The sequence below is a fragment of the Pipistrellus kuhlii genome, unplaced genomic scaffold (genome assembly GCF_014108245.1).
Source record: "Pipistrellus kuhlii isolate mPipKuh1 unplaced genomic scaffold, mPipKuh1.p scaffold_m20_p_8, whole genome shotgun sequence".
NCBI lineage: Eukaryota > Metazoa > Chordata > Mammalia > Chiroptera > Vespertilionidae > Pipistrellus > Pipistrellus kuhlii.
Window position 1 is genome coordinate 34,599,893 of NW_023425584.1, and position 10,825 is coordinate 34,610,717.

Genomic DNA, 10,825 nt, shown 5'->3' on the forward strand with positions numbered 1-10,825 from the left:
CAAGCAGGCAGCCGGTGGCTGCCGAAGACTGAATGCTTGTGTCCCCGCACAGTCCTATACTGAAACCTAGTCCCCCGGGTGATGGTGTTAGGAGGTGGGGATCAGTGCGCCTTTTTAAAGGGACCCCCTTCTGCCATGCGGGGACACAAAGAGAAGACAGCCCTCTGTGAACCAGGAAGCAGGCTCTCCCCACAGCATCTGCCTCCAGAACGGAGAGAAATAAATGTTTGCTTTTTAACGAACAACTGTGAGAAATAAGTGTTTTGTTGTTTCCTTGCCACTCAGTTATAGCAGCCTGAATGGGCTCAGACAGTGGCCTCTGACTCCTTGTCCAAAATGCTTCCTCTTCCAAAGTCAGGCCTCCCAAAGCCACCATCACACGCAGGCTCAGGCAAGGCTGTGGCATCGCCCAAGCACTCGCATCTCTCTGTTCCGAGTCATAGGACTCAGGGTGCCCCGAAGACTCCTCGACCAGGCCAGAGGAGTGGGGCCTCTTCCTCATGAGGACACTCCCATGAAGCTGATGAAAGCGGGCAGAGGCAGGTGGGCCTGGGACGAGGTGGCCCTGACATGGGACACGTCCACATGCTGTAGGCTGGACATGGAACTCAAACACAGGATGCCTGCCCATCCTTTCCTTTCCTGCCTTCTATGGCATCCTGTAAACCCGGGGGAGCCCAGGCCTGTCTCCAAGCATGTCAAGGCCTCCCTCTTGCAATAACCTCTGTCTTCCACATTTCACGAGGCTGTCATGGAGAAGTTTCAAAATGTTTAAGTTATTCTGTAACTTATCAAGTTCACATTTTGTAAGTGCATTATATTCAGAGAGAAATACAGATTTCAATACTGCCTCAGATAAACCCAAATTTATCAATCCTATATAATATAATAAAAGCCTGATATGCAAATTGACCCCTCAGACAGTCATTCAACCAGTTCTACTACTCACTATGACATGCGCTGACCACCAGGGGGCAGTGCGGAACATAGCGGGCTTCGGCAATGCGGTGCTGGCAGTGGGGGTCACTGAAGGCGATGTCGGCTCCCAGGGGCCCTGCTGTCATCGGGACCATGGTGGGATGGTGGAGCAGGTGAGCAGGCGGTGCCAGGCCAAGGCAGGTGTGAGTGGGGGCCCAATCGCCCCACAGAGGGCAGCCAGCAGAGGCAGTGTGTGTGTCCCCCCCCCCCCCCCCCCCGTAATTATTTTCCTTTCAATGTGCACAAATCCGTGCACCAGGCCATTAGTGTGTGTGTGTGTGTGTGTGTGTGTGTGTATTTATATATGCCTTCAGAACAAAAACTGACAACTTACTGCCTATCCCATTAGATCAAAAATCCTTTACCTGGATTTCAAGACATCAGGTAGGAATTTCTCCAGAATGTGGCTGCAGCTTCTTGCCCAAGCCCCTCTCTCATTATTCCTTGGATGGTCACCTACCAGCCCCGTGTCCTCTCCTCCTTCTGATATCAGCACTCCAAGTTGTCCTCCAGGACCATCCTCCACTCCCAGTCCTTTCAGCACGTGAGGTTCACACATGTGACACAGGAGCCCTGCCCGCAAGCCTGGCAGGTCAGAGGCTGCCCCACTGTCCTCAGTGGCCATATTGACCCTCAGAGGGAACCAGGGGGCTTCTGCCAGGGCTGCTGGGAAAGAGAAACTCCAGCTGCTGGCAGTTGCCCTGCCACTTCCTGGGGGAATAAGGGCATCTTGAGAAATATGGATCCAGTACAGAGAAACACAAAATCAAGGTGCCTCCAGTGGTGCCCGAGCAGCATTTCCCTGGATTTCTCATTTACTCAAGCTAATAAATTCCCTTTTTAATTTAAGCCAGTCTGGGTTAGGGATCTGTCACATTGCTATTTGAAGGAACAAGGACCCAAAGGCATCTGGAAAGGCTGACTCTCATGAGATGATATCAGTGAGGGTAAAAGGGACACTCTGCTCTGGGGACCATGACCCTAACGGTACAGGCACTGGCGGGGGACTTGGAGGCCATGGCGAGATATGGCTACTGAGAAAGCCAAGGGGCCTATGGCTGAGGGGGGTGCAGAGAAGTGGGGGAGCAGAGCTGCCTGTGCACACCTCATGGGTACAGGGCCCCATACATGGTTTCAGGTGCACTGATCTCCTTGTTCCTCAGGGTGATTGGGCCAGTTGCCTTCAGAGAAGGAGAGGAGAGGAGAGGGGAGGGGAGGGGAGGGGAGGGGAGGGGAAGGGAGGGGAGGGGAGGAGAGGGAAGGGGGGGGAAGGGAGGGGAGGGGAGGGGAGGGGAGGGGAGGGGAGGGGAGGGGAGAGGAGAGGGCCAGTTGCCTCCAGCCCGAGCAGCCTCTTCCACTTGCTGCAGCCTGATGAATAAGTATTACCGTCTCCTGTCTGATGTGGGGGAAAGTTGGAAAGCCGGGCCTTAGAGTGCCATTCCCAGCGTGGAGGCCACTCCAGCTAGTCACTCTGGGATCAGAACAGCATCTGCTTATGGGCTAAAGACCATAAACTGCAAAGCATGAGATTGGAACAGAGAGAAATCCCAAGTACAGCAACCTTGTCTTTGACTATGGCCGGAGGCAGACTTAGAGAGTGCACCCTGAGGGGAACAGAAATTGTTTGGCTGAAGTGTGTTCCCATAGCATGGAGCTTGGGAAACACTGCAATGGAAGGGGGTTTGGTTATGAAAACTGTGGCTGGCCAATGGGTACTGCTCCGTCCTCCTCTGGGGTAACAACACTTAATGGCATTCACCGGACACCTAGCCATTCTCAGTCTTCTTTCCTCGAAAAGCCACAACATGCCCGGCCTCAGGGGATGAATCAAGATTGGCCGACTCCATTACCTTTGCCAGTGACAGGATAACGGTGATCATGGGCCCTGGCTCTGGCTATAAGGGAGGTCTGGGAATCTCCCTGCTGACTCAAATAACAGAGAAAGCTAATCAAGAAGATGACTCTTTTTCCTGCCTCCTTCCCTTCTACCTTGGCTACTCTTGTGTGAAGACTCATGCTTAGAATTGCAGCACCCATCGTGGTCAGGTCACTAAACTAACCCACAATCTTCTGAATGACTTCCAGGCTTCTCTGGTTCTGCAAGCTAATTCCATGATTGCAGTGCCTAAGGGACCACACTCAGGTATTGTTACTCATCATCAAAAGCACACTTACTGACCAACACTTTCTTCCATGTTATCTTTGCTTGTCACTCACTACCCAGGCAGTGGTGACCAGCATACTGGGAAGAGGAAGTTGAGGCTTAAAAAGTTGAAGAGGTTGGATGACAGAGTGAGTGATATGGTGGGACTGAAACCCTTCTCTGCCTGCCGGTATACATCCGTGCAGTTCAGGTTCCCCAGTTTCAGGAGCAATGCCGTGCATCTTCAAAGCCAATACGTAGGATTTGAAAATGGTGGCCTGGTAAACACCTGTTCTTGCCATCTCCCACAACCACATCAAAATTACAAGTAAAATACAGAACAACCATCACCCAGAACCGCTGGAAAGCTGGCTGAATGCAAGTCTTACAATGAGATAAGAAGAAAGCACACTGAGACTGGTAGGAAGCGTGGAGGTGCGGTATGGACTGGTCTGGCACCCACATTGTGCTGCTTTTTTAATCGGGAAGAAGATTGTCTCTTGGAGGAGCAAGGTGTCCCAACCCCACACCAGACCCCCAGCCCAGGGTCCCAGAGCTGGGAAAAGAAGTCCCTATGGGAAGTAAGAACTAGGGCTGTAAAAACCACTGCATTTTGGGGCTCAGGGACACAGAGGCTGCTGGAGACCCAGCTGCTCCTCTTAAAAGGCTGGCACCATGAATTGAACCTACAAGGTCCTGCTTTCTCTGAGCCCCAGCACCAGGGCGAGGCTCTGGGAACACAGACACATACGAGGAGGAACTGGATTGTCAGGGGTTGGGGCAGGAACTCAGGATCGACTTTCTCCCAGACAGAGGTGCTCTCAGGGATCATTGTTCCTGTGTTGGGACCTCCCCAGTGACAGGACTGACTGGCAGCCATTTCTGTTTGCTCCGCCCTAGTGATTCCCAAAGAGCCACCTCATCTAATTTACAAACCCACCCAAGCTGTGTGCAGCTGCTCACATTTTGCATATGAATGGCCTGTCCTTTTTCAGGCTAACATCTCTCAAACAAGCTGCAGCTGGGTCAGGGAGCCCCAAACCTATCAACAAAAGGCCCAAGACTCAGCACCAGCACCAGTCTGCCTTGCTTCATAGCTGGGCCTCACCTGGGCACTTCCAAACACGATAAAGAGGAAGAATCTGCAGATCTCTCTGTAGGTCCTGCTGAGTGGAGAAGCTGACTTTGCACCTCCCTGGAGACCCAAGAGCTAGTGTACCAATGGTCAGTGTCAGACCATATCAGATTATAACTCTACACATCCGTAAGCGACACACTCAAGGGGCAGACTCAGTGAGCGCCAAAGCCCCACTGAAGCAAGCCCTGCTCCACAGGGGTGTCTCCTGCACAGCAGCTCTCCCACTGTAGTTCAGCTGGTCCTCACAGCCAATTGGCCGGGAGGTCAATTCCTCCCAGTGACACCAACAGCAATCAAAGCTCAACTACAAGACTGTGCACACAGCCCACAAAGGGGTGCACCTAGAGTGTTCACCTCAGGTGATTGGGGAGGCTGAGCCATTGGGCCCTATAGAACACCTATTACACAAGGCCACTCTACCAACTCAAGAAGACACAGTAGCTCTACCCAATTCATAGAAACAAACACAGGGAAGCAGCCAAAATGCAGAGACAAATAAACATGCCACAAATGAAAGAAATGGAAGAAAGCAAACTACTGGATATAGAGTTCAAAACCACAGTTATAAGTTTACTCAAGAATCTTCTAGAAACCTCCAAAGAAATGGAAAAAGAAAAAAGAAAAAAAAAAAGAAAGAAGAAAAAAAAAAACAGTCAGAAATTAAGCATACACTGACTAATAATAATAATAATAATAATAATATACAGGGATTCAACAGTAGAGTAGAGGATTCTGAGAATCAAATCAACAATTTGAAATATGAAGAAGCAAAACACACCCAACCAGAAGAGAGAAATGAAAAACAACAACAAAAAAACCCCAAAAAATATGAAGATAGTGTAAGGAACCCCGGGGACAACTTCATGAAGATAGTGTAAGGAACCCCGGGGACAACTTCAAGCATACCAACATTTGCATTATGGGGGTGCCAGAAGAAGAGAACAAGATATTGAAAACCTATTTGAATGACAGAAAACTTCCCCTACCTGGTGAAAGAAATAAGACTTACAAATCCAGGAAGCACAGAGAGCCCCAAACAAGAACCCAAGAGAACCACACCAAGACACATCATAATTAAAATGCCACCGGCTAAAGACAAAGAGAGAATCTTAAAAGCAACAAGAGAAAAGCAGTTAGTTATCTACAGGGGAATGCCCATACAATTGTCAGTTGTTTTCTCAACAGAAACTATGCAGGTCAGAAGGGAATGGCAAGAAATATTCAAAGTGAGGAATAGCAAGGACCCAGAACCAAGATTACTCTACTCAACAAAGCTATCATTTAGAATTGAAGGTCAGATAAAGAGCTTCACAGACAAGAAAAAACTAAAGGAGTTCATCACCACCAAACCAGTATTATATGAAATGTTGAGGGGTATTCTTTAAGAAGTAGAAGAAAAAGATAAAAAATACGAACAACAAAATGGCAACAAATACATACCTATCAACAATTGAATCTAAAAATCAAAATAAACAAGAAATCTAATGAACAGAATAAACTGATGAATAAAATAGAATCAGAGGCATGAAAATAGAGCAAACTGACAATTCTCAGAGGGTAGGGGGGTGGGGGGAGATGGGAAGAGATTAAACAAAGATCTTATATGCATATATCCATTACCTATGGACACCGACAATAGAATGGCCAAGGCCTGGGGCAGGGCTTTGAACTGGGTAAAGGCAGGGGGAATGGGGAAAAAAAAGAGGGACATCTGTAATACTCTCAACAATAAAGATTTTTTTTTTTAAAGCCAATATGTAAAAGTCCAATTTAACAATTCAAAAACGTTTGTGAAAGGAATACCCTGACAGTTGGCTCAATCCACACCCCCCCCCCCCCAAAAAAAAAGCAGAGAAAGTGAGCATGCCAGAAAGTATTGGACAGAAAGTTTTTTGGTTTGGGAGCCAGGAAATGTCAAGGGGACAAATGTAGTTATCCATCTCTAGCAATGGGACTGAAAACTGAGCCTCTTTATTAAAGTGTACACCACACAGCAGTCCTGCCAAGTGACAGAGACTGAAAAATCTACAGTTGATTTTGGGTTTTACGGTAACAACTAATATATCTAGTTGATGGTAGGGAAGAAAAGTGCTTGAATTTTACCCTTGGTCTCTGTGTTTTTCTTGTTTTCTAAACGAACTGGTCTGGACAGTGGAAGACCAATAGCCAACAATAAGTCCACTGAAAGCTGGAAATGACTTGTGAATACAACTTAATGTTTCTTTCATGCTTGAATTAAACTGTCTTAATCTAGTAAAATTCAAGCTTTTGTAATATTATAACTATAGGTGCAACTATTGGGGGTTGATTACTTAGGCAGCCTATTTAAAGCACCTTAAGAACATATATCAGATGCTTGTTTTGCATTTATATTTTTGGATCATACTAGAGATGCTATTGTTAATGATTCTTGCTAAAAAAAAAAAAAAAAATCCTGTTTTTATGTACTGAAAACCATTTCTCTTATTTTGTAGCATGGAAGGATAATCACCAGTTAACATGAATATCCCCTTATTGTAGCTTCTGGGTCTCCATTGTCAGGCACATCAGCCGGTCGCAAATAAGTTATTTCATAGTTCTGTTCCCAAGGGAACAAACACAGTGGGCCCCATATTAACAGTGGCTTTTGTTGGCTTGTTTAAAATAAACTTTTTCTGACTTTAAAGTGGCGTGTGGTTGGTAAGGATTTCTCTTCTTTAATTTGGATGTGGTTTCTGCCTCCCAAACTCTGAAAACAATCTTGTTGGTAAAAGGACAACCTGCAGGCACTCTCTCACACACACTACTTCAGCTCCAGCTTTAAAGAGGCTTCACTGAAAACAAACTAGAACTGAAAAACATGTTCAAGTACAAATGTTCTTTCCTGAAGCTATTTTCAGTTCATTGGTCTTTTATACCTAATAGTTCAAAAAATATCTTCCCATCCATTTAAAGCCAATTACCAGCTCGCCATTATGTGCCTCCCACAGCCCCTTCCTCTCTGCCAGGGACTCTCAGGGTTACCAGCCAGGGTGTGCACACTTCCCAGACAATGACATCTGGGAGAAGAATGGGTAGAAGCAGAAACAGCGTGGCCCTGGAAGACAGACACCTTTTACAGGGGGCACGAAAACAGCCAGAAGCTCAGCCCCAAGGGCATTCACACCATGGTGTCTCTGATGCTTCACTGGGATGGAAAAACTGGCCAGTTAGTACTCTGAGCACATACCCCTCAGATGCCAGTTTTGTTACTTAGTTGTAGGATATGTTGAGATGTGTACACGCTAAAGTCAGAATGCTGAATTGTGCAGCAAATCTGAAGTGGAAATCCCAGGATTCCAAAATGTTCCCTTTGCCTTCCTAGTGGAGGGAGAGGGGAGAGAGGAGAGAGGGGAGATTGGAGAGGGGAGAGGGGAGAGGGGAGAGGGGAGAAAGAGAGAATGAACTTTGGTTTGCTATGAGCCGCAGGAAGCCACTGCTCTCCCTGCCGACCCTCCAAATTCAGGACTCCATCCACACTCCTCAGAAGTGGCTGCTTTCCCAGACCCCCCCCTCCCCCCATTAGAATAAACACAATTTGAAAGTTCTTTGCAAAAGGTTCTCCTGGGATTTCTGATTTACTCCATCCGGGCTTGCGGTTTATTTTTATACTCAGAGGGGTCTCCTATCCAAAAGAATAAGCCACAGTTCTAGCACTAACAGGTAGAAACTCAACTGACCTTTCATAAATCAGTTCCACACTCTGGTCTCTAGGGATTTGCCAAAAGATAATGGGGCTGCAATTATGAAACCATCACCAGGAGTTGCCAAGCAGGACCCTGGAGAGATTTCTGAAGTCTGCAGACACTTTCCAGGAAAAAAGAGGAAATCATTTCATGAAGCAGCAATTTTGCCTACATCCAAGCAAGAAGAGATGCAATGCTGGCTTACATTGACGGGCTAAGAAACAGGTATGGTGAACTAGGACGTGTGGCGCTGTCTTCTCCCATTCCCCCCAAAGATTCCAAATTCCCTCAATGATGGATACCGTACTTAAAGATCACAGCTCTGCACAGTTCCGGGGGTTGGTAGTAACAGACCGGTCCTTCTTCTCCTCTACCCTGAAACACGTGCTTTTCATGCTACAACTGAAGATGCCCCTTTGGGCAGGGCCTTTGGGATCCATCTTTTCCAGGAGGAAGAGGATGGTTCAAACAGTGAGGCCAGGCCGCAGGAGGCAAGCCGGGCTCAGCCAGGGAAGCTCTAGTCCGTCCAGCCTCTCTGGTCCTATGGGGAGAGGCACTGCTGCACAAAGGCTGGGGGAGGGCTTTGAGGACCCAAATGCAGCAACTGTAACAGAAGAAGCGTCAGAGTCTTATATGCTTTCAAGAAGACTCAGATGTATTTGCACCGCCCAGGTGGCAGCCTGAGATTGGCACCCAGTTTTCTGGCCCAGACTGTTTTCTTCCCCTCCCTCTGCCGGTCTCATGTGGGCATCCCTTCCAGGTCTCGGTGGCACGGAGCGCGCAATCAGCGGCAGCAGCTCCAGAGCACAGCATCTCCAGGATGGGGCTGCCTCGGAACAAATTTTTCTGGCGGTATTTTGTGTGTGTGTGTGCGAGCGCGCGCGCGCAGAGTGCGCAGGCTGGGCTGACCTTGAAGGTCCCAGCTTTAGGGTCTGCCTGGGGCTTTCACCCACCGTGGCCCCTGCTGGCTGGGGCCCCATGCCCCTCCCAGGTACACCAGTGTGGGGAAGAGCAGCTGCTGCCAATGATGAGATGAGAGTCACCCTCCAGACACTTGCCCTGGAGCCTCTTCCTTATGACAGCACAGCTGAGGATCCCTGCGTGCATCTCAGGGAAGCAACCGGTGGCCAGAGCGCACCCCCCCGGGGATCCTCTCTGTCCCTCTAACTCGTCCCCAAACAGGGCCCTTCTAACTCACGCTTCCCAAGGCCGCTAGCACTGGATCGCGACCTTGGGGCTGGAGGAGGGGCAGCAGCAGGACCCCTCGGGGCCGGCACTTCGCTTTGCCAACCTCAGCTCCTCGCGCAAGCCACCAGGGTAGACTCGCGTGCACAGAACTAGCGGGCAAACCCTCCTCGGGGAGACGGCCACCCTGCCCGGAGCTCCCAGGGCACGGACACTCCCCCCCCCCCCTCAGTCCCATGCACCCCTTTCCTGGAAGCGCCCCCCATGCTCCTCACCTCGCGCAGCAGGCGCTCCAGGTGCGGCTCCGCCCAGGCGGACAGGGCTCCCGGGCCCCCCGCGCGCCGCAGCAGCTCCCGCTCCTCCTCGAGCGCTGCCACCCGGCCCTGCAGCGCCGACGCCTGGGCGCCCAGCAGCAGGCAGGCGGCCGCGGAGCCCACGGAGAGCAGCAGGCACAGCGCGCTCACCGCCCAGGCTCCCACCGCCTTCGCCGCCGGACGACCCCCGCCGCCCGCCGGACCGCCCTTCCGCGCGCTGCCGCCGTCTTGCTCGCCCGGGCTCATGGCGCGATCTCTGCGTGTTGCTGTCCGAGGGGGCGGTGCAGCGCCGGGCTGAAGGCTGAGCGCGCCGGGAGCGGGCAGAGAACCCTAGGCACGAGGTCGGCCGGCGCGCGGGGCTCGGGCTCCAGGCAGCAGCGGATCGGCGCACGCCCCCTTCCCCTCCGCCAGCAGCTCCGCCACAGCCACTTTGGGCAGTTTCCTCTATGCAGATAGACTCTGCCAGAAAAGGAGCCGGGACCCACCCAGGGGAGGAGCGGCCCGGTCAGCCCTGCGCGGCAAGGGGGCGGGAGCGGGAGCGGGAAGGGAGCTGGCTCCTCCGAGCCCCCGGCGCGTGCCTGGCGGACTCTGCGAGCAAGCACGCACCTCCGCCTTCAGCCGGCCCGGGCCCGGCCGGGCCGCACCCACTCCCGCGCCGGCACCTCTGCGACCCCCCAGGATGAGCTCCCCCTGCGATCCCGAGATGTCTGAGATGCGCCCAGAGACTAAGAGCGCCTTCTGCAGCCCACTCCTGGCTGGAGCATTATCCATGCCTGGCGAAAATGCCTCTAAACTTGTGAATTAACCATGCTGACAATTTTTTAAAAGCTCAGAACTTCAAACCCTGTTGGAAAACGTAGTGAGTCCGTCTTAGACGGCGCCTTAGCGCCGACTGGTGGCCGAAAGTGATCGCAGCGCGCTCACAGTCAGGGTAAAGCAGAAAGAATCTTAATCTTAGATTCTGAATTTCTCTACATTTATTATGTGCCAGGCATGGGGTGCTGGAAACAAACATTGTAAGACCTTGTCCCTGACAAGGCCTTGTCAGCCCTCCTAGAGTGGGCTTCCAATTGAGAAAATTGAGACTAAAAATGGAAAAGATGGAGAAAAAGAACCCCAACTTTTGAGATGATGGTTTATCTATAGTAGAAACACAACTTGGCCAAAGCAACAATCAGTATGGATATTTAATCTATACTGTGGTTTTGCTGCAAATTTACACCACAGGTTAGGAAAGCCTGAATGTTAAGTGGCCCTAACAGAGTTTTCAAGAAAGAGACGAAAAGCTGGAAGTCAGGTGGGATTCTCTGCTCCCTTAGATTCCTACCAGCCATACTTATATCCTAAAATGAGCCCCAAGTAA

At 50.5% G+C, this 10,825-nt stretch overlaps 1 protein-coding gene across 8 annotated transcripts in view; it reads right to left on the reverse strand.

The window, feature by feature from the left end:
* Positions 1 to 10,212, reverse strand: part of COL23A1 (collagen type XXIII alpha 1 chain) — a 238,178-nt gene extending 227,966 nt beyond the window's left edge. For 2 of the 8 annotated variants that reach the window (XM_036424471.2, XM_036424466.2), the window contains exon 1: positions 9,424 to 10,212. In XM_036424471.2, coding sequence (XP_036280364.1) covers positions 9,424 to 9,708 — 285 coding nt within the window. In that variant the 5' untranslated portion in view covers positions 9,709 to 10,212. The remainder of the gene's footprint in view (positions 1 to 9,423) is intronic. The other 6 variants (XM_036424469.2, XM_036424470.2, XM_036424472.2 and 3 more) reach the window with 5 other exon arrangements.
* Positions 10,213 to 10,825: the final 613 nt, after the last annotated feature.